The sequence below is a fragment of the Tiliqua scincoides genome, chromosome 5 (assembly GCF_035046505.1).
Source record: "Tiliqua scincoides isolate rTilSci1 chromosome 5, rTilSci1.hap2, whole genome shotgun sequence".
Classification (NCBI taxonomy): Eukaryota; Metazoa; Chordata; class Lepidosauria; order Squamata; family Scincidae; genus Tiliqua; species Tiliqua scincoides.
The window spans coordinates 14,422,925-14,446,251 of NC_089825.1; the positions used below are offsets into that span (position 1 = coordinate 14,422,925).

Sequence of the window (23,327 nt, forward strand, 5' to 3'; positions counted from 1 at the left end):
CAGTTACAGAAAAGAAAAAAATCCCTTTTCTAGGCAAGGTGATCAAGGGGGTAGTGATATCTCAACTCCTGTGGGTTCCTCCTAGAGGAAACAGATTATCTGGATCCCTTTCAGTCTGGGTTCACACCAGGCATCGGGATGGAGAGAGCTTTGGTCACCTTGATTGACGACCTGCGCTGAGGAGAGTATTTCCATGTAGGTCCTGCTGAACTTCTCAGTGGCTTTCAGTACCATCTGGGGCATTTGGCTGAGATGGGGCTTGTTATTCTACTCCTTCTTGGCCAAAAGGTCCCAGAATGTGATGCTGGGGAATGCATCTTCAGCACCTTGGCCAGGGAAATGCAGGTTGCCACAGGGATCTATCGTGTTCCCCATGCTGTTTAACATCTACACCAGGGGTGCCCAAACCCCGGCCCGGGGGCCACTTGCGGCCCTAAGGGGCTCCCAGTCCGGCCCGCAGGGAGTCCCCAGTCTTCAATGAGCCTCTGGCCCTCCAGAGACTTGCTGGAGCCTGTGCTGGCCCAAAGTAACTGCTCTCAGTGTGAGGATGACTGTTCAACCTCTCATCTGAGCTGTGGGATGAGGGCTCCCTCCACTACTTGCTGTTTCACATCTGTGTTGCAGCAGTGGCAGTGAAGGAAAGGCTGGCCTTGCTTTATGCAAGACCTTTTATAGGCCTTGAGCTACTGCAAGACCTTCATTCATTCATATAAGTTCCATCTCTAATAAATTCATTTATCTAAATTTATTCAAATTTTATACGTAAATTAATTCCTTTTTTTCCTGGCCCCCAACACAGTGTCAGAGAGATGATGTGGCCCTCCTGCCAAAATGTTTGGACACCCCTGATCTACACGACAAGGCTAGAAGAGATCATCCGGGGATTTGGAGTGGGGTGCCCTCAGTACGCTGATGACATCCTGCTCCACCTCTCCTTTCCACATCTAGAGGGATTGCTACTGAAGTCTTGGGGTGGCCTCAAGGTGGGTGGGAACTGAATCAGGGTTAGGGCCTTAGTATCTTCTCCCAGTGTTGGCGCTGAAGCCCAGCTAGGTGACATAGCTGCCCAGTTAGATGCTGTAAAGCATTTTATGGCACCCTGAGAGGAGGGAGCAATGGTGCTGGGTCAGTTCTAGTTGGCACTGTGCCTAGTGCCAGGAGGTGGATGATGCAGCACTGCTGGACTAAGTGACACAGCCGGGTGGCAGTGTGGCTTTGGAGGGTTGTGAGGAGTGGGAGGAAAGCAGGGGAAAGGAGGAACTGGGTGGGAATGATTGGGCCCAGGAGGTGATGGGACCAGCAGAGGCCTCCTCCACTGTGAGGGAGATTTTGGGGGGTTTACCTGCTTAATAATCTTCTATGTAACCCTATATGTGAACATGTAATTTCTCTTTCATTGGTTTGGGCCTCCTGTCATGGTTGCAAGCCTGCGAGTTCTTTGCTGGCGCAGCTAACGAAGAATGCGTTTACCACCGAGAGGCGGCTGCGGGCCAAGGACTTTTGCTGGAAAAACAGATCTATCAGGATGTTCTCTGAACAAACATGTCAGATCGTCCAGGGTGGGATTTTCCTGATGATCTCCAAACGGGAACTGTGGAAAGTCCCACAATAGAGCCAATGGCGTCAATGACTTTATTATTGCTAATAATAATAACCCCTGCTAATTGGGTAAAAGGCACTTTTTCAAGTGGGTGCTCCTCTTTTTAGAAGGGGGAGAGTAACTGGCCCACCTCACCCCAGCAGTGTCTTTTACTAGTGGCTGTCTGCTGGTGTTCTTTTTGCATCTTTTTAGATTGTGAGCCCTTTTGGGACAGGGAGCCATTTAATTATTTTATTTTTCTCTGTAAACCGCTTTGTGACCTTTTAGTTGAAAAGCGGTATATAAATACTGTTAATAATGTTAATAATATTGCAGTGTTATAAAAATGAGCCATCTGCTGCGCCCGATCCTGGATGACCTCGCCTGTGGCAGAATTCAGAGGGGCAATTTTCCTCTGTGTTGGACCTAGGGCCTGCTTGATACCGTCATACATCCCCTTGATGTTGCCCGTGTCAGCTGCTATCTGTATCTCGGAACAGAGCTGGAGCCAGTAGTCATTAGCACATCTCCTGGCAGTCTGTTGGACTTTGCTGCGAGCAGTTCGGAGGACCTGCAGGTTGCGCTCACTGGGACAGGCCTTGTATGCTGCTTGAGCTCTCCTCTTTTCCTCAATGACTGGTGTCAACTCCTCAGAGTGGGCTTCAAACCAGTCTGCCACCTTGTTGGTCTTCTTGGCAAATATGGACAAGGCGGTGTTGTAAACGGTATTCTTGAAATGTTCCCATCTGTTGGATGCGTTTGCGTCGGCCGGGCCTGGAAGAGATTCCTCAAGCGCTTGTGCAAATTCCTCCACTTTTCTCTGATCCCGGGTCTTGCTGGTATCAATGCGAGGTCTTCCTTCCTTTCTTCCTTCCAGCAGATGGAACGCTGGGTGCAGCACTACTCTGAGCTATATTCCAGAGAAAATGTAGTCACCGAAGAAGCACTGAACAACATTGAGTGCCTGCCTGTGCTGGAAGAGCTTGACAGTGAACCAACCCTAGAAGAACTTCACGTGGCCCCGGACTCCCTTGCCTTTGGCAAGGCACCTAGAAAAGACAGCATCCCTGCTGAAGTCCTAAAATGCTGCAAAGAGATCATCGTCACTGAGCTGCATGAAATCCTCTGTCTCTGCTGGAGAGAAGGTGGAGTACCTCAAGACATGAGGGATGCAAACATCATCATGCTGTACAAGAACAAAGGTGACAGGGATGACTGCAACAACTACCGCAGCATCTCTCTCCTTAGCGTTGTAAGAAAGCTGTTTGCCCGAGTTGCACTAAAGAGGCTCCAGGTACTTGCAGAGAGCGTTTATCCAGAATCGCAGTGTGGATTCCGAGCCAACAGGTCCACCACTGATATGGTATTCTCCCTTAGACAACTGCAGGAGAAATGCAGGGAACGACGACAGCCACTCTTTATAGCCTTCATAGATCTCACAAAGGCTTTCGACCTGGTCAGCAGAGACGGCCTCTTCAAGATTCTCCCCAAGATCGGATGTCCACCCAGGCTCCTCAGCATCATCAGATCTTTCCACAAGGACATGAAGGGCACTGTTGTCTTCAATGGCTCCACATCAGACCCTTTTGACATCCGAAGCGGAGTGAAGCAGGGCTGTGTTCTTGCGCCAACCTTGTTTGGGATTTTCTTCGCTGTCCTGCTGAAGCAGGCCTTTGGAACTGCAACAGAAGGCATCTATCTCCGGACCAGATCAGATGGAAAGCTCTTCAACCTCTCCAGACTGAGAGCAAAATCCAAAGTCCAGCTGAAATGTCTGCGTGACTTCCTCTTTGCCGACAATGCAGCTGTCACTGCCCACTCTGCCAAAGATCTCCAGCAGCTCATGGATCGTTTTAGCAAGGCCTGCCAAGATTTTGGACTGACAATCAGCCTGAAGAAAACACAGGTCATGGTTCAGGATGTGGACTCACCTCCCTGCATTACAATCTCTGAGCATGAACTGGAGGTTGTCCATGACTTTATGTACCTTGGCTCAACGATCTCCGACACTCTTTCTCTCGATACCGAGCTAAACAAGCATATCGATAAAGCAGCTACCACATTTTCCAGACTCACAAAGAGAGTCTGGTCCAACAAGAAGCTGACGGAACATACCAAGATCCAGGTCTACAGAGCTTGTGTCCTGAGTACACTTCTGTACTGCAGCGAGTCATGGACTCTTCGCTCACAACAGGAGAAGAAACTGAGCGCTTTCCACATGCGCTGCCTCCGACGCATTCTCGGCATCACCTGGCAGGACAAAGTTCCTAACAACACAGTCCTGGAACATGCTGGATTCCCTAGCATGTATTCACTGCTGAAACAGAGACACCTGCATTGGCTTGGTCATGTCGTGAGAATGGATGATGGCCGGATCCCAAAGGATCTCCTCTATGGAGAACTCGTGCAAGGAAAGCGCCCTACAGGTAGACCACAGCTGCGATACAAGGACATCTGCAAGAGGGATCTGAAGGCCTTAGGGATGGACCTCAACAAGTGGGAAACCCTGGCCTCTGAGCGGCCCGCTTGGAGGCAGGCTGTGCAGCATGGCCTTTCCCAGTTTGAAGAGACACTTTGCCAACAGTCTGAGGCTAAGAGGCAAAGAAGGAAGGCCCATAGCCAGGGAGACAGGCCAGGGACAGACTGCACTTGCTCCCGGTGTGGAAGGGATTGTCACTCCCGGATTGGCCTTTTCAGCCACACTAGACGCTGTGCCAGAACCACCTTTCAGAGCACGATACCATAGTCTTTCGAGACTGAAGGTTGCCAATACAATACAATATAAAAATGAGCCAAGTGGGAGGTTATGTGGGGGCTTGGTCTTTTGTCCTTTGACACTCTGTTCTGTCCAGCTTGTTAAGGAATAAACAGCCTTGAAGGAGAACAGTTTCGGATTTCTTATTTCAACTGCCTAGCTAAAACTAACCAAAATTCAATTTTTCTCTATCAGAGAAAAATCCATGTCTGGCTGCAAAGCCCAGCACAGAGGCTCAAATCTGTGCCAGCAAAATAGCTGATGTAGACTTGAGGGATTTTGCAGGGCCTGGGGCTTTCCTAAGGAAAAGGGAATGAAAGTCCTCTTCCCCCAATGTGACCTCTGGTGGCCTCCCTGGTGCTGCTGGACAGGGCTTCTGAGAGGAATTTTATCAGGGGGTACAAAGTTTCTTTTGGGCCCCTTTGCAAAGGGGGAGGGGTGAAACAGAGTAAGGGAGGGTGGTGATGGGCAAGCAGAATAGGAGAGGGGAGGGATGAAGCAGGGTGAGGGGAGGATAGAGACAGCTGGAAAAGTCTTAGGAGCCCAGGTCTACCCACCCATGTGGCATCAGTAGTGTCCCCAGCATCCCGTATGGACAATGTCTGAGTAGACAGGAAAATGACAGATCCCAGGAAATTTCTGGGCCCCTCCTTTGGCTTCTAGGCCCCACTTTAGACCCTGGGCCCGGGTACAAATTACCCCCTTTACCCCCCTCTCCTAGGCCCTGCTGCTAGATACAGCAATAACCATTTTGGCATCGCTGCAGCCAGTGGTGACAAGGAGAATAGGACTGGGCTGCTAAGAAACTGAAAGTAAATCTGGGCAAAACAGAGAACTTCTTGGTGCAGAAATCCACAGTGCAGTCACTGCACGACTGGCCTGTCCTGAATGGGGTTGCAGTCCCTCTGCAGGATCAGGTGCGCAGCATAGCGGTCCTTCTGGATTCTCAGCTGCTCCTGGTTTGCCAGGTGGTGACTATGATCAGGGGTGCTTTTCCCCACTTTTGGCAAAAGTGACTTTCCTCAGTCAGTCACACCTGATCACAGTGGGCCACACTTGCTGACATCTCATTTAGACTACTGTAATGAGCTCTATGTGAGGCTGCCCTTAAAAACTGTCCAGAAAGTGCAACTATTGCAGAATGCAACAGTCTGTGTGTTATATGTGCACAGAATACTGGAAACCTGAACAGGAGTCTACCTTTAGCACACAAAGATGCACCAGCTGCTGCCTTCACTCTTCTGCCATGCTTGACGTCCTGCCCTCCTGGTGATTTATGCACGTCCATCCCATTGTCCTCTGGTTCCCCTGCAGCTGCTGTCCCTTGAGGCTCCCTCAGAAGCTCCTTGAGAAGAGGCTTCTCCCACTCTCTCCACTCCACCTTCTCCATCTGAAGCAGCAGGTCTTCAACTTGGGCAGCCCTTTCCTCCCCCACTGCTTTGTTGTTAAACGCGCAGCAACGATTCTCACACTTCTGGACCAAATCCCGAAGGGCGCTGTTGTCTGACCCCTTGATGTAGTCCTCCAGGCTTCCCCCTTCTAAGTCTTCTTTGCGGGTGAATAAGACAACCATGTGCCTTGTGGCCCCCACACCAAAGATCGCCTGCACCCGCTGCAGAGCCACGTTGTCTTCCTTCTTGAAATTACCCACCTGAGTCACGAACACCAGAGCATGGGGGCCTGGGCTGAACAGAGAGAGGCGCTTCCGGATCTCTTCAGCATTCTGGGGTTCTTTGCCTTTGGCGTCAAAAACAGCTGAAGTGTCAACAACAACCACCCGCCTCCCCTGCCACTCCTTTGCTCTGTGCTGTCTATTCTCATTCAGGGTCACTGGCTGTAGGGAAAGTTTGGATTCAAACTTCTTTTCACCCAGAATGGTGTTTCCTGTGGCACTTTTCCCACCTCCTGACTTCCCAACGAGGATGAAGTGAAGTTCTGATTCCTCTGGGACATGGTCAACATCTTCTAGAAGAAAGAAAGAAAGAAGACATGCTCTTGTGCTCAACATTTCGAAAACAGGAAAACATAAGCGATGAGCCCCAAGCAACTCACTACATGGCTGCTGCCTCTACAACTGCCCCATTTCTGAGAGTGCTAAGTGTGGCAACACCTGATCTTCCCTGTCTCCTAGTCGCCTTATTTAACTGAAGAGTTGGGGTTATACAGATATTCAGATCTGATCTCCTGCTGCATAGGAGATGCTGGCGGCTACTCATCATGCTCAGGATGCCACGGCAGCCATTTTGGTGCCATGGCAGTCCAGTGCACTGGGGAGCTCAGGATTGGGCTGTTAGCCATCTCTGGCAACCCTTGGTATCCCACAAGAGGCATTAAGTCCAAGTTGCCAGACCTGGTCCAAACAACTTCTTGGCAGCCTAGAGTGGATTCAGACACCTCACACTCCTCCACACTCAGTACCCAACAAAACATCGCTGGAAATATATTTTGTTTATTTTAAGGATTAAATAAGATTATACATATAAATGGACAGGTACTGGATACACATAAGAATAAAATACAGAACACGGCAGACCAAAAGCAATAAAAGCCAAACTCCTAAGACTTACTAGACCTAACACTCAACCAGATAAGTACCTTGAGCATCTCCTAACTCAGATCTTCAAACCGCCACATCTGACCAGGTAGGCATCCATGATGGAATGGTGAAGAAGCCACATCCCCTCCAAAGTGGAGGACTTCTTTATGCCCATCTCACAGGCAGCAACCAACCAGAACTCAGAACCTGCTGTAGTTTCTAGAACAGTGATTTTCAACCTTTTCCATCTCATGGCACACTGATAAGGCACTAAAATGGTCAAGGCACACCACCAGGTTTTTGACAATTGACAAGGCACACCATGCTGCCAGTGGGGGCTCACATCTCCCATTGGCCCTATTAATAAATGACCTTCCCCCAAATTCCTGTGGCACACCTGTGAACCACTCGCGGCACACCAGTGTGCCATGGCACAGTGGTTGAAAATGGCTGTTCTAGAAGGTTACATAACTGTCACACAGTGGCATTGCTAGGGGGGCAATTGGGTATGGACTGTAATGGATGATGCTCTCTGGGGGTGACACCACTACTGGCCAAAATTGTTAAAATCTTGGTATTTTTGATTAATACCATCATGGGTAATTTACTGCAGAATGCAATGAAACAAACCACACTGAAATATCTCTATTCTATCAAAACGTATAGCCAAATAACCGGAAAAGGAAAACACAACTGCCAAGTAACAAAAAGAGAATTTTCTTCACTCAAAACTGATCAATGAGACTGATTGTTCTGAGAGCCAATGAGATGTTATAACACATCAGGGAACCAATCAGGAGACAGTACGAGTCAGTTGTCATTTTCATGTATCAGAACTAATACTAGAATCCCTATTTAGTTCTGTGATTGTCATCAAATTGGTCACTGGTTTTTTGTGGGTTATTGATTTGTTGGGTGACCAGTACTGCTAGATATTAAAATGAATAAAATTAATGGAGGTTACACCAGCCCTAGTGAGGTTCATCATGGTGTTGATACAATGAGCTCTCACACAGGGTGACACAAACCCTCTGCTGTCATGCCCTCACTCCTGCCCTCTCTCATCCTGAAGGCAGAGCTGTGTTCAGTCTCCCAATTCAGGTGTCCTTGAGCTAATCTAGCTGGACTGTGCAGAGCAAGGCTGCTTGCTACCAGACCATGGCTGCTTCCAGATCAGTAACAAGTTCTTGCTCTGCACACTAACAAGCTACATTCCCACAGCTGGGTGAGATGGACCAAGGCAGGCCAAGATTGCCAGGAGAAATATCAATAACCTCAATGCAGAGGATACCACTCTAATGGCAGAAAGTGAGGAGGATCTAAAGAACCTCTTGATGAGGGTAAAAGAGGAAAGTGCAAAATGTAGCTTGAAACATAACATTAAATAAACTAAGATCATGGCATCCACTACCATCACCTCATGGCAAACAGAAAGGGAAGAAATGGAAGCCGTGACAGAGTAGATCTTCTTGGGGTCCAAGATCATTGCAGATGGAGATTGCAGTCAGGAAATTTAAAGACTTGCTTCTTGGGAGGAAAGGTATGGTCAGCCTAGACAACTTAATGAAAAGCCAAGACATCGCCCCCACCTCCACCTGGGGCAAAGGTCCGTGATAGCGCCCCCCCACAAGATACTGCCCCCCTGCCTGTAAGTACACTGTCCCACTCACCACAATGTTACGGAGTCTCGTGTGACTCCAGGACACATTGGGGAAGCATGCTGAGTCTTCCTCAAAGTCTTCCAAAGTCTCCCCAAAGCAGTTTCCAACAGCATCAAGAGAGTTTTCCACATGGAAACGTCTAGAGATGCGCAGGGCTCCATGCCAGGGACATTTGCCCCTTTTAGTTAACAGCAGGTCTACTACTGATTTTCCCACACTGGGGGAATAGGCAGCAAAATGGCAGATGCATTTCAATGTAAATAAGTGTAAAGTAATGTGTATTGGGGCAAGAAATCAAAACTTCACAGATATGCTAATGTCTTTGTTAGATAACAAGAGAGATCTTGGGGTGCTGGCAGACAGCTCAATGAACATGCAGACCCAGAGTGCGGCAGCTGTGAAGACGACCAATCCCATGTTCAGGATAATTTTAAAAAAAGATTGAGAATAAAATGGCCAATATTATTCTGCTATTGTACAAATTGATGGTAAGGCCACACCTCAAGTACTGTGTACAGTTCTGGTCACTAAATCTCAAAAAGGATATAAGTAGTGGAACTGGAAAAGGTGTAGAAGAGAGCAACCAAAATGGTTAGTGGGCTGGGACACCTCCCTTATGAGGAAACACTACAGCGTTCGAGGCTCTTCAGCAGTAGCATAGCTAATGAATGTGTAGCCTGGTGCTGCATGCAAAATGATGTCCTGGAGGTGACGTCATGCCCAGACTTTTTAAAAAGTGAAAAATGGGGCAGTGGCATAGCTAAGGCATCTATTACCTGGGGTCAAAAAAGGTTTTGTAGCCTCACCCCCTCCATGACGAAATCAAATTGAGGACAAATTGGGGAAGGGTTTGATTAAGTCTCAGAGGATGCCTGCATGGCTAATGAGCCAAGTTAGAGAGGCCGTAAAGGGCAAGGAAGCTTCCTTCCGTAAATGGAAATCTTGCTCTAATGAGGAGAATGAAAAGGAACACAAACTGTGGCAAAAGAAATGTCAGAAGGTGATACGGGAGGCCAAGAGAGACTATGAGGAACACATGGCCAGCAGCATTAAGGGGAATAATAAATGCTTCTTCAAATATGTTAGAAGCAGGAAACCCGCCAGAGAAGCGGTTGGCCCTCTGGATGGTGAGGGAGGGAAAGGGGAGATAAAAGGAGACTTAGGGTGCAATCCAAACCCGCACTGGAGCAGGCAAGCCAGGAGCTTGTGCTGCATCCAACGCGGGTTTCTGGCCATTTTCTGGCCAGCAGCAGTAGCAAAGCCAGAGGCAAGAGGGAAAGGGTAAGGGCTGCTGGCCCCATTGGGTCTCCTTGGACCTGCGCCACCTCTGGATGTACCTGCGCAGGAACGAGGAGAGCAGAGCGGCTTGAAGTCGCTCCGTTCTCTCCGGGGAAGGGGGTTAGGATCCGGCATAACTGCTGGGTCCCAGCCCCGCCCCCGGCTCCCCACACACCCGCCCCCAGGGCCGCCCATCACCCATCCTTCCCCTGTCCAGAAACGACCCCCTCCCACCTCCTTCCTGCCCCCCCACACCTACCTTTGCCACTTGTGTCGGCTCTACTCTGCTCTCCTTTGACAGTAGTTGCCTGAAGGAGTCTGAAACTCTGTCTGTGATCAATGACTCTCCAGAGTGACTGCAAACAACAGTCGAGGAAGTAAGGGAGGTAATTGCTGGCCTAAAGTCTAAGCAAGCTCCTGACCCTGATGAGATCTCTACTGATTTAATTAAATCTAATATTGACTGGTGGGTGCCGATCTTTGCATCTCTCTTTACTCTAATTGATAGATCTGGCATTATACTGAATAGTTGGACTAAGGCCATCATAGTCCCAATCTATAAGAAAGGGACCACAGATGCCCAGAAACTTACAGGCCCATCAGCTTACTATCTGTTGCAGGTAAACTTTATGTAAAGCCCCTGCTCAATAAACTCACTCACTGGCTTGCCAGTCAGACAATCCTCGGAGCTGAACAAATCAGCTTTGAATCTGGCAATACAACTTTAGGTCATTGCTTAGTGCTGTATCATCTTGCCTAGAAATAGGCTAAGGTGATGAAAACCAAGTTATATGCAGCTTTTTTGGATCTTAAAGGTGCATTTGACTCAGTGGACAGGCCAATGCTTTGCGCTAAATTAGCCAGTCTGGCTATAGATAGACATCTCCTTCCCTTATAACGAACCTTTATTAGAATACTAAGGTATTAAGATAAGGTTCTCCCCTGAAGGGGGTATCTCTAAGGAGATCCCGACCAACAGGGGTGTTAAGCAAGGTTGTGTTTTGGCTCCCACTCTTTTAAATCTTTTCGTGAATGATTTGGCCTCGTGTTTGGGTGAGACTGAGGGTCACCCACCCCAGTTGGGAATGTGCCATGTCCCTTTATCGCTGTATGCTGACAATGCAGTTATTCTATCTCAGTCATGCATTTGGTTGCTAAATGCATAGAATATCTCTCCCCGAGTAAGCTCTCTATCAATTTCAATAAATCCAAAATTATGACTTTTAGTAACAGCTGGAGGCAATGTTCATGGTCCTTTAGGGGAAGGCAAATTGAGCAAGTGAAGCAATAAAAGGACCTAGGCATTTACTTCTCGTACAACCTTGCCTGGACCAGACACTGTAAAACAATCGGCAAGCTTGCAGGTGTAATGACACAGAATACTGTACAATACCATTCTACCAGAGGGGGTTCCTATGTTCCTACATCCTGAAAGTATTCAATGCTAAAGTTGCTTCCCTGATCTTGTACGGCATCCCAGTTTGGATTAAGGCATTGAACCATTCTTTGGAACAAATCCAGGCAGCTTTTCTAAGGAAAATCTTGGGGTTGCCAAGATGTGTTACACAGTGGTGTAGCTCGGTCGTTTGACACCCAGGGCCCATAAATTTTTGTCACCCCATACAACATAATTAATTAATTTTTCAAGTGATATCATGGCTGGAAGTGACATCATCAAGCAAATTAATATAGATAATTATAAATAATTAAAGAAAAACATATTTATTTATTTATTTATATCTCACCTTTCTATCCCAATGAAGGGCACTCAACAGGGCTCACAGATAAAGCTATGCTAAAAACATAAACTATACATATATGTATAAAGATAAGACATTTAAAGCCTTTGTGAGATCTATGAAGGCTATAAAGCTCTTTATAGCCTTCATAGATCTCACAAAGGCTTTCGACCTGGTCAGCAGAGACGGCCTCTTCAAGATTCTCCCCAAGATTGGATGTCCACCCAGGCTCCTCAGCATCATCAGATCTTTCCACAAGGACATGAAGGGCACTGTTGTCTTCGATGGCTCCACATCAGACCCTTTTGACATCCGAAGCGGAGTGAAGCAGGGCTGTGTTCTTGCACCAACCTTGTTTGGGATTTTCTTCGCTGTCCTGCTGAAGCAGGCCTTTGGAACTGCAACAGAAGGCATCTATCTCCGGACCAGATCAGACGGAAAGCTCTTCAACGTCTCCAGACTGAGAGCAAAATCCAAAGTCCAGCTGAAATGTCTGCGTGACTTCCTCTTTGCCGACGATGCAGCTGTCACTACCCACTCTGCCAAAGATCTCCAGCAGCTCATGGATCGTTTTAGCAAGGCCTGCCAAGATTTTGGACTGACAATCAGCCTGAAGAAAACACAGGTCATGGTTCAGGATGCAGACTCACCTCCCTGCATTACAGTCTCTGAGCATGAACTGGAGGTTGTCCATGACTTTGTGTACCTTGGCTCAACAATCTCCGACACTCTTTCTCTCGATACCGAGCTAAACAAGCGCATCGGTAAAGCAGCTACCACGTTTTCCAGACTCACAAAGAGAGTCTGGTCCAGCAAGAAGCTGACGGAACATACCAAGATCCAGGTCTACAGAGCTTGCGTCCTGAGTACACTTCTGTACTGCAGCGAGTCATGGACTCTTCGCTCACAACAGGAGAGGAAACTGAGCGCTTTCCACATGCGCTGCCTCCGACGCATCCTCGGCATCACCTGGCAGGACAAAGTTCCAAACAACACAGTCCTGGAACGTGCTGGAATCCCTAGCATGTATTCACTGCTGAAACAGAGACGCCTGCGTTGGCTTGGTCATGTTGTGAGAATGGATGATGGCCGGATCCCAAAGGATCTCCTCTATGGAGAACTCGTGCAAGGAAAGCGCCCTACAGGTAGACCACAGCTGCGATACAAGGACATCTGCAAGAGGGATCTGAAGGCCTTAGCGATGGACCTCAACAAGTGGGAAACCCTGGCCTCTGAGCGGCCCGCTTGGAGGCAGGCTGTGCAGCATGGCCTTTCCCAGTTTGAAGAGACACTTTGCCAACAGTCTGAGGCTAAGAGGCAAAGAAGGAAGGCCCATAGCCAGGGAGACAGACCAGGGACAGACTGCACTTGCTCCCGGTGTGGAAGGGATTGTCACTCCCGGATTGGCCTTTTCAGCCACACTAGATGCTGTGCCAGAACCACCTTTCAGAGCGCGATACCATAGTCTTTCTAGACTGAAGGTTGCCAATACAATAAGACATTTAAAAACAAATAATTAAATAAGGGGAAGCCAGCCCAGATCTCTCAAGTGAATTTCTCTGTAGCCTGCCTGCAATAACACCTCCCCTCCCACAAACCTGTGAGATTTTCAGCCCTACCCAGTATCCAGTTCAGTTTAAGTTCTTATATTTCAAGCATATCACTATCAGGACCCACCTGCCTTTACAAGTCTAAAACAGAAAACATTCACCGTACCAGCTGAAGCCCGTTTTATGCCTTTTATGGGGGGGGGGGCTGCCTTCTGGAGCATTTGTTGTGCTCCAGTTCCATCCGATCAGGACCATTCTGGTGGCCTCACATTCCCCTTTGCCTGGCCTGACCACAAGCCAAAGCACGTTTGCTTATTTGCTTTCCATAGGGCTCAATACATTCATCTGCTTGGAGAGAGGTACTTCCTTCTTAGGTTTTTTGGGGGGCTGCATTCATCAGGTCGGGACCATTACAGTGTCATTGGATTCCTCTCAGCTTGCCCTTTCCAATGGACTAAGACAAGTTTGCCTACTCACAAGTAAACACTCAATATGGCTCAGTTGCACTTTTCATAGGACTCCATGCATTTTTTGTTTTCTAGTTTTTAGACCATAACTTAGTTATGTCCATTCTGTGACTTGGCGCGATTAACAAAAACGCATTGTGCTAAATTCCATAGAGTTACGCAAATTCGCTGCAGCCTGACACTTCCGGATGGAAGGAAATTAAGGCAGCTGTTCTCAATCCCCTCCCCTCTGCCCTCCCATTGCCAACTGTCCTGCTTCTTTCATAGGTGGTATGCTGAGCTTTTAAGAGTCCAGCCCTATGCATTTCTACTCAGAAGTAAGCCCCACTGTAGTCAATGGGGCTTACTCCCAGGAAAGTGTGGATCTTTTTGTTTGTGTCCGCTGGAGCAGGAGAGCCTGCACCATGGGGGGGGGGGGGAATTAGGCAAACACTCCCTGAGTTTTTTAAAGCAATCCCCTCTCCTCCCCCTCCATTCTCAGCCCTCATTCACAGGTGGGATGCTGACCTTTTAAGAACATAAGAAGAGCCCCACTGGACCAGGCCATAGGCTCATCTAGTCCAGCTTCCTGTATCTCACAGCGGCCCACCAAATGCCCCAGGGAGCACACCCCATAACAAGAGACCTCATCCTGGTGCCCTCCCCTTGCATCTGGCATTCTGACATAGCCCATTTCTAAAATCAGGAGGTTGCGCATACACATCATGGCTTGTAACCCGTAATGGATTTTTCCTCCAGAAACTTGTCCAATCCCCTTTTAAAGACATTCAGGCCAGATGCCATCACCACATCCTGTGGCAAGGAGTTCCACAGACCGACCACACGCTGAGTAAAGAAATATTTTCTTTTGTCTGTTCTAACTCTCCCAACACTCAATTTGAGTGGATGTCCCCTGATTCTGGTGTTATGTGAGAGTGTAAAGAGCATCTCTCTATCCACTCTGTCCATCCCCTGCATAATTTTGTAAGTCTCAATCATGTCCCCCCTCAGGCGCCTCTTTTCTAGGCTGAAGAGGCCCAAACGCCATAGCCTTTCCTTATAAGGAAGGTGCCCCAGTCCAGTAATCATTTTAGTCGCTCTCTTTTGCACCTTTTCCATTTCCACTATGTCTTTTTTGAGATGCGGCAACCAGAACTGGACACAATACTCCAGGTGTGGCCTTACCATCTATTTTTTTGAGAGGCCTATGTGTTTCTACTCAGAAGTAAGCCCCATTCTAGTCAATGGGGCTTATTCCCAGGAAAGTGTGGAGAGGATTGTAGCCTTGCTGGGCTGTTTTGTTTCCGTAGGCTGGAGCACAGACAGCCTGCACCATGGGGGGGGGGGGGAATTCAGCAAACGCTCCCTGGGTTTTTAAAGCAATCCCCTCTGTTGCTACCACACCTGCCCCCCACTCTGTGTGTGTGTGTGTGAGAGAGAGAGAGAGAGAGAGAGAGCACGCGGGCGAGAGTGAGAGCACTCCACCTTGTTGCATGTGCTCTGGCTACAGAGGTTTTCCGCCCCCCCCCCTTCCCCTCCTCAGCCTCTTTGCAGGCTCAGTGGCTCTAGGAATGTTACTGTTCCTTTGCAAGGGGAACTTCCTCCAGGGCTATTTCCCTGCCTGGGTGAGGCGGAGCCTTTTTGCAGTGTTTTGGGCTGCCTGGAAATGGAAGCGAGAAACCATAGAAGGGCAAAGGAGGCAAAGGTGTGTGTGACTTTCGGTTCCCCCACCCCATTGAGACAAATCAGCAGATAAAAAATCCATGGATAAATAGGCTGCACCTGTATTTCACTCAGGTTTTCTTCATTTCACTCTGCTGTAAATTCCACATCCAACAGTATATAGTATGATGGTTTATTCCTAACCACCACAATGTTAGTGATTTTGGTAACATGTGATCTCACACACCCCCCTGGTATCGAGGGCAGACTGCCCACCCACCCCCTCGCTAGTTACATCACTGGTGTTACATATGCTTCTCTGTGCCTAGAGATGGGGCAGATACTAATTGAGACAAGGGCCTGGCTAAGAGCTTGCAGACTCTGGCTTAGAGTGTATTCTACACAGCCTCCTAAAAGATTTGCTAGCCCCAGTGGGCTCTGAGGTGGTCTTTCACAAAATCAGATCGATTGGTATTAGCTTGGAGGTGTTTCGCTTGTTGCCTGCTACAGCAGGCACCTGTTGTCTTCTGAGGACCCAATTATAATTGGGGCTTTTCTAAAACATCTCTGGAAACACCGTAGCTAACACCATAGAATGCTCAGCTAACAACATTAGAGAAATGGGTGGTACATCGGGGAATTAGTCTTTAGGTTTGTAAACTGTCTGTTTGTATATGTATATATTATGCCAATAAAGGTTCTGGTTACTAATCATAAATAAAAAGTTTTCTGGTTAATTGGCCATAACTTTTGATAGAATGCAGATATTCCAGCGCAGTTTATTTCATTGCATCCAGTATTAAATTACCTTTCCAATGATTTATAACATGATGGTATTATTCATACATACCAAAGTTTTCACAGTTTTGGCCACTAGAGTCAAGCTTAGCTTGTTGCTTCCCTAAAGCTTGTTGCCCAGTGAAATTGCCACCCCCTGCAACCTCTTAACTATGCCACTGCTCTTCAGTCTAGAACAGCGTTTCTCAAATTATGGGTTGAGATCCGGGTGATCAGACATCCTCTTTTTCCAGGACATGTCCTCTTTTTTCACCTCGTGACCTGGAAAAGAACTTAAATGCTCTCCTTTTCCCTGTTAGTGGGCCCCTGCAGGCAGTGCATAGCCTACTTGTAATTAATAAATTTTGTATTGTATTGGCAACCTTCAGCCTTGAAAGACTATGGTATCGCGCTCTGAAAGGTGGTTCTGGCACAGCGTCTAGTGTGGCTGAAAAGGCCAATCCGGGAGTGACAATCCCTTCCACACCGGGAGCAAGTGCAGTCTGTCCCTGGTCTGTTTCCTTGGCTTCTTTGCCTCTTTGCCTCTGACTGTTGGCCAAGTGTCTCTTCAGACTGGGAAAGGCCTTGCTGCACAGCCTGCCTCCAAGCGGGCTGCTCAGAGGCCAGGGTTTCCCACCTGTTGAGGTCCACTCCTAAGGCCTTCAGATCCCTCTTGCAGATGTCCTTGTATCGCAGCTGTGGTCTACCTGTAGGGCGCTTTCCTTGCACGAGTTCTCCATAGAGGAGATCCTTTGGGATCCGGCCATCATCCATTCTCACGACATGACCGAGCCAATGCAGGTGTCTCTGTTTCAGCAGTGCATACATGCTAGGGATTCCAGCACATTCCCGGACTGTGTTGTTAGGAACTTTGTCCTGCCAGGTGATGCCGAGAATGCGTCGGAGGCAGCGCATTATATGAAATAAATTATATGTAATATAGTTCTAATTTTAATAATAAGTAATATAGGGCACAATCCTACCCTGCACTGGAACAGGCAAGACAAGAGGCTTGTGCTGTATCCAGCGCAGGATAGGGGCCCACGGTGACTCAGCCAGAGATAGTGGGAAACTTTTCCCCTTACATCTGGATAAGGCACCCTAGCCCCTATGGGTCTCCTTGGACTTATGCCACCTCCTGAGGTGGCACAAGTCCAAGGAGAGCAGAGCAGCTTGAAGCCGCTCCAAACTCCCCGGGGACGGGGGTTGGGAACTGCTGGGTCCCAGCCCTGCCTCCCACTCCCCACCTACCACCCACCCCTGGGGCCGCCCCCTGCCCTGCCCTGCCCCCCACCCTCCCTCCCACCTCCGGACTTGCACTGGCCCAAGTACTTCTCTGGATTGCGCCCACAGTGTTTAAATTAACTACATGAAATCAATATACTGCATGAGTGTTTTTAGCTTTTATTTTGTTATATCCTATATTTTTCTTGAATGTCCTACATTTTGGGCTGGCTTGACCTCTTCTGCAGTTATGATATCTGCTCAGCCTTGTCAGGACCCATCAGTGGATGCTGGCCTGACTGTTGGTGGGTTGTGGAACTGGAACTGAAACTGACAAGCTGAGAGCTGACAAGGAAAACATATTGAGCCCTATGGAAACTGAGCCACACATGTACATTTACTCATGAGTAGATGACCCTGCCTCAGTCCACAAGGGCAGGCCAAGAGGAATTCAATGCCATCAGAACAGTCCTGATCCCATGAACCCAGGCCACCCAAAACACTTCAGAAGGAAGTCATCCCCCCCTCCCAGCTGAAAAGAAAAATATCTTGAGCCCTATAAAAAGCAAAACTTGGGTCCCTTTGGGGTACAAATGAAGTAAATTGAATAAATAAAACCGAGCCACATGAGTATGTTCGTGCCTGAGTAGGCAAATTTGCCTTGGCTCCTATGGAAGGCTAGGTGAAGGGGACTACAAGGCCACCAAAATGGTCCCGATTTGATGAACATGGAGCTCCACAAATGCTCCAGAAGGTGGTTGCTCCACCAGAGTAAAAAGGATGAAAACAGAGGCTTGAGCAGCTGGTAAAGAGAAACCTTAGAAAGCTCGGTGGGTCCCGGGCCAGTTTGGGCGGCTGACTTCTGAGCGGTGTAGAAAGACCAAGGCGCCCTTCGCGATCTTCGACCAGACAAGACTGGAAGAGGGAGGCGCCCCCAGACGGCCCCCCCCCACTGCTGCCCCTCTGGCAACTCGAAGCCCGTGGCTTCCAGAGCACTTCTCGCCGAGTTCCCGTCGGGCTCACTAGACCGAGCGGGGCAGAGACCTTTCCGCGCACCTTTCAGGAGGGGGCTTGGGGGAAATGCCCCGTCCACGAATCCCCCTTCAGAGACCCTCCCCCGCCCATCACTTTCTGCCCGGTGCCTCCGCGGAGGAAGGGGGCACCTGCTCCACGCGCTGCCTCCGGGGCTCGGAGTGCGGGTCGGCAGCCTCCCCGGCTCGAGTGGCAGCTCCGCTCCGGGCAGCGCTCCTTCTGCCCTGCCCGCCCCGCCCCGCCCGCCCCAGGGAGGAAGGGAGTGGCCCACAGGGGAGCTGCGGCCTTGCCCCCGACGGGAAGGGAGACCCGAGCCGACGGGGCTTCAGTGGCAGTTGCAGCCGGAGGAGCGCGGAGCGGAGGCGAGGCAGGTAGGCAGGCAGGCAGGCAGGCAGGCGCGGGGGGATCCGGCTGCCCGCCCGCCGCGTTGGCCCACGACGGCCCGGCTCGCCCAGCCCTGCCCTGCCGGCGGCTGCGGCTCTGTGGGGCTCGGACGGGCGTTCTTGCCGCACAGCCCCGCGGGCCCGAGTGACGCCTCCGCCGCCAGGCCGGAGCACCTGCTGTACGGTTGCGGCGGGCAGCGCTTCGGGTCCCGGGGCGGGAGACAGCAGGGCGGCCAGGGCGGGTCGGAAGCCCGTCGAGGGCTCCCAGGGCAGTTTGCACCTGCGAGCCAAAGGAGGCTGCGGGACGCGGGCGGGAGGCATCCGAGGGTGGCAGTGGGGCTTCGGGCCCCCGCCGAGGGAGGGGGGAGCCGGGTTTCCGAAGAGGACCTCTCCTTCTGTCGGGCTGCTTTCTCTGCGGGCACTCTGGCCGCTGAAAACGTGTGCTCTGTACCGCTGCGCACTGGGGTACCACAAATGGGCCACAGGTGTGCCCTGGGAATTTGGAGGAGGGTCATTGATTAGTAAGGCCAGTGGGGGATGTGGGCATGGCGTGCCCCTTGTCCAAAAGCCGCTGGTGTGCCCTAACTCCAGTGTGCTGTGGGTTGCAAGAGGTTGGGCACTCCTGCACTGATGCTGTGCTGAGAACAATCCCTTGGCAAAGCACAGTTGCTCACTTTGCTGCCTGTGGAAGGAAGAGCACTCCTGTTCAGCACATTTCTCCAGGCGAGTTTCCCTTGAGCAGATTCTCTGTTCTGTGTTTTATTCCAGAAATCCTCAGTCTTGCCCTGTGACTTGCCTGGCACCAAGAACATGGCGGAGCACGCCACTGGTAAGGCCTTCAGCAGTTGGCTCGTGTTGGCCTCGCACAGGTCTGAGCGGCCACATGTTGCTTGCTTTTTCACTCCCTGTGATTTGTGGAATACTCATCACTGTCATGTGGGGGGCGGAGGTGTTGACTGTCTTGGGGCCCCAAGGAGGGCAGCAGGGCTTTGGGCTGAGGAAGATCAAGGAATGAAGAAGATCGCTGTTGTGTCCTGCTCTCTCCAGGGCACCTGGGTGGCAGAAGGTGGGTGCTGAGCACTGGGTTGTTTGCTGCCATTCTCCCACTGATTTGTTATAGGCCCTGAACGGAGGATTGTCCTTGTTGGTAAAACCGGAGTTGGGAAAAGTGCCACAGGAAACACCATCCTTGGGACTGAGAAGAAAGTGTTTGAGATTGGGGTGTCACCCTCTTCTGTCACAAAGGACTGTCAGAAGGGGGAGGTGGTGAAAAATGGCCAGAAGATTGTAGTTGTTGACACACCTGGTTTTTTTGACACTAAAAAATCAAATGAGATGGTTGCCAAGGAAATTAAAAAGTGTGTGAAGCTCCTCTACCCCGGGCCACATGCCATTGTCCAAGTCATACAACTTGGACGCTTCACTAAACAGGAGAAGGAAGTGGCACAATTGATCAATAAGGTCTTCACCCTTCAAGGAAAAGCTTATTACATTATTTTGTTTACCCACAAAGAAGACCTGGAGGGCAGCAATCTCCAATCTTTCCTGTCAGAAGGAGAAAGCAATCTTCAGCATCTGATTGAAAGCTGTAGCAGCCGGTACCTGGCTTTCAACAACAGGGCGAACGGCAAGGAAAGTGCTGATCAGGTTGCTGAATTGCTGGAAATGGTTGAAAAACTTGTGAAAAATAACAAAGATGCCCCTTACTATACAGAAGACATGCTGGAGAAGGACAAAGAGGAAGCAAAGAAGAGAGGCTTTTCTTCCTGTACAATCATCTGATCCCAAAATGCCACAACAGCTCTCACTGGAAAACAGGGAAGCACTTTTTTACCTAGCCCTGCAGTGGAATGGCATATTCTAGCTTGACTGGAGATTTGTAGTCCTAAATTTAGCTTACTCAGAGCCCAGTCCCCATCAACTTTCTAGCGCTGATGCAGCCGCAGTGTAGCCCCAATGTAAGGGAACAAACATTCCCTTATCTTTATGAGGCTTCTGTGGCTCCACCACCCCCAGGATGCAGCACACAACCCATTGGTATAATTGCATTAGTGCAGAAAAGTTGGATAGGATTGCTGTTCCGCCCCATGCATCTCTCACCTTCTTGGCCCAACTCCTAACTTTTCTGACCCTCATGTCTGCCTGGTTTGATTCTCTCTCTCTCTAGTTATGCACCACAATCTCAGGTTTTTTCAGAGAGGCAGAAGCAGGGAGTGGGGGCTGTCCCAGCAGCAGCATCTGGAAGTGGCAGAGCCACCTCCAGTAAATAACCTGCAAGCATCTCTCTCAAGTGACAAATTGTGGGAACTGCCCTCACAGCTGCTGGAGTTTGTCACTGGGAGATGTGGCTTGGAGGTGGGAGTGGCAGGAGCCAAGGCGAAGGAATTTGGCTGCCCAGGAGATGTTGTCTTTTCACAGGGATGGCCATGCACAGCCGAGACATTACCATCTTCTTCAGTTCAGGACGTCCATGATGTTGCCCACAATATCCTTTTTCGGCCATTAAAAACCTCTGAGGTGCAGAGGCTGAGCTGACCATCCTTATGATACCTGCTGGTTTTCCTATTCCACTCTTGCTGGACTGGCTGAGTTTATTCTGTCCTTTTTTTGCTTTTTGGTGCCCAATTGCCCAGTCCTAACCAGTGCTGATGCGATGGGGCCAGAGTAGCTGCACTGCATCTGCTGCTAGTAGTTAGCAGGCTGGAGGTCTCCTCAAGGTAAGGAGACTACCCCAGGGAAAGCTCCAGCCTGCACAACAGGTCTGCTAATTTGCTGGCACAAGTCCAAGTGGATCTGTGTCAGGCCCAGGACAGGGGAATGGATAAGTTGCACGCCAGCGCTACCTATCCCACCCCCTCCTGGGACCCAGTCCTCCCACCCCCACCTATCCTGCCCTGCCCACCCTGTCCTCCCCTCCCAGCCACCTTTTGACCCTCCGCTGCCCCTGAGCTGCTTGCAGCTGCTCTCACCATAAGAAGCACCCTTATGCGGTGCTTCTTACACTGGCGCTGGAAGGCCGGTGCAGGCATTCCTGGTGGGCTGATACAAGCCACCAACTCCTATGCTGTTGCAACATACTTTATGGCACCTTTGCGACGGCCTGTGGCACAGCACCTGTAGCTGCACCAGCGCTAGAAAAGATTAGGATTATGCTTCAAGTCTTTCAGCCTCTGCAAATTGTATATAGTCAATCGTAGAATACTTTGAAGTGTCAGTACTATACTCTGTTTGGTGTGCGCTATTTGCAATAAATATCCCCTGATGAAGTTCTAAAATTGAATTTTTCATTTTTACAAATGGACTTAGGACATGATTTCTCTGTGCATCAGCAGAGTGCTCTGCCCCAGGGCCTCTGAAAGGAATTTTATCAGGGGGTACAAAGTTTCTTTTGGGCCCCTTTACAAAGAGCAGATTAGGGGCAAGGAGGGGCAAAACGGTGGGGGGAAGGTAGACCAGCTGGAAAAGTCTTTGGAGCCTAGGTCAACCAACCCATGTGGCTTCATTAGTGTCCCCAGCATCACATGTGGGCAACAAGTCTGAGTAGATAGGAAAACGTAAGTTCTCAGGAAATTTCTGGCTCCCTCCTTTGGCTCCTGGGCCCCCCTTTTGACCCTGGGCCCAGGTACAAATTACCCCCTTTACCCCCCTCTCCTAGGCCCTGCTTGCCCCTCTCAGGACCAGTTGTTGAGACATGAAAGTGGTCCATGTGTGCCACCTTGCATCTCTCCACCTTGCATGCATCTAAAGCTGGGGGTGGGTGGGGTCTTATTTTAAGAGAGAGGGAGAGAGAGAACACAGTCTTTTCCCCTGAGTACCCTACCATGCTTCTGGGCACTTTTCTTCTTTGTTGTGGCTGGAGTGGGCATGTAGCAATGATCCCTTAACTGAGCCCCCCCACCAAAAATCCTACAGATTGGTGAGAGGAAAAGGCCATCAGTGCCCTCCCACAAGCCAAAACCAACTGTACCTTACAGAGCTCTTTAGTCTGGGTTTAGACCTGCCTTCAGGTCTGAAGCAGTGTTGGGCACCCTTGTAGATAGCCATTGCCAGGAATACATCAGTGAGAGGGCCTCCTTGTTGGTTCTGATGGATCTCTCAGCAGCATCCAAGGCCACTGCCCCAGGTATCCTCCTGGACCACCTGGAAGGAGTGGGCTTAGGAAGCATGGTGATAGGTTATAGATAAGTTACAGGTACATGTCAGTTATAGTAGAGACAGCTGCCAGCCATGGGAAACTATTGCTTGGTCTCTTGGTCTTTGGCCTATGGGTTGTTGCAAAGTTCCATCTTGTACCCGTTCTGTATCTGTCTGAAGACATTGGCATGAGCTTCAGTTTGCACAGTTTGCACACAAATGCACAGTTTTCACTGATCTTGAAACAAGGTCTTGAACTTGGATTTAACCCTTAGAAAACAGCTGTTTTCCATTGCACAGGACCATGAGGAGGGGCTAAAATTGTCAGGGCAAATGGTGGTAGTGGACAGCTGGACATGTTCTTCAGTACTTATCAGACGGAAGGGAGATGAGTGCGTCCAGGTGTCAAGCCTTCAGCTGATCTTGGAAAAGATCTTGAAACTTGATCTAAACCAGAGTTTCTCAGACTGAAAGCGAAAGCCAGCTGCAGCTGGCCTTTCTGGGAATTCACGTATCTGGCAGTAACACAGGGCCTCTTGCCAGGAAGTCTGCTGATCGACAGCCAGAGCCC

The 23,327-nt window shown here is 49.7% G+C and overlaps 2 protein-coding genes across 2 annotated transcripts in view; one reads left to right on the plus strand and one right to left on the minus strand.

The window, feature by feature from the left end:
* LOC136651288 (GTPase IMAP family member 8-like) overlaps nucleotides 1–23,327 on the minus strand; it is a 36,149-nt gene that overhangs the window by 2,267 nt on the left and 10,555 nt on the right. Inside the window, 2 exon segments of the mRNA XM_066627539.1 lie at nucleotides 5,535–6,299; nucleotides 18,343–19,114. Coding sequence (XP_066483636.1) covers nucleotides 5,535–6,299; nucleotides 18,343–19,114 — 1,537 coding nt within the window.
* On the plus strand, nucleotides 18,413–21,883 carry LOC136654089 (GTPase IMAP family member 7-like). The gene is made up of 3 exons (XM_066630955.1): nucleotides 18,413–18,610; nucleotides 19,391–19,451; nucleotides 19,743–21,883. The coding sequence occupies exons 2-3, from the start codon at nucleotides 19,433–19,435 to the stop codon at nucleotides 20,402–20,404; spliced, it is 681 nt and encodes a 226-aa protein (XP_066487052.1). The 5' UTR covers nucleotides 18,413–18,610; nucleotides 19,391–19,432; the 3' UTR covers nucleotides 20,405–21,883.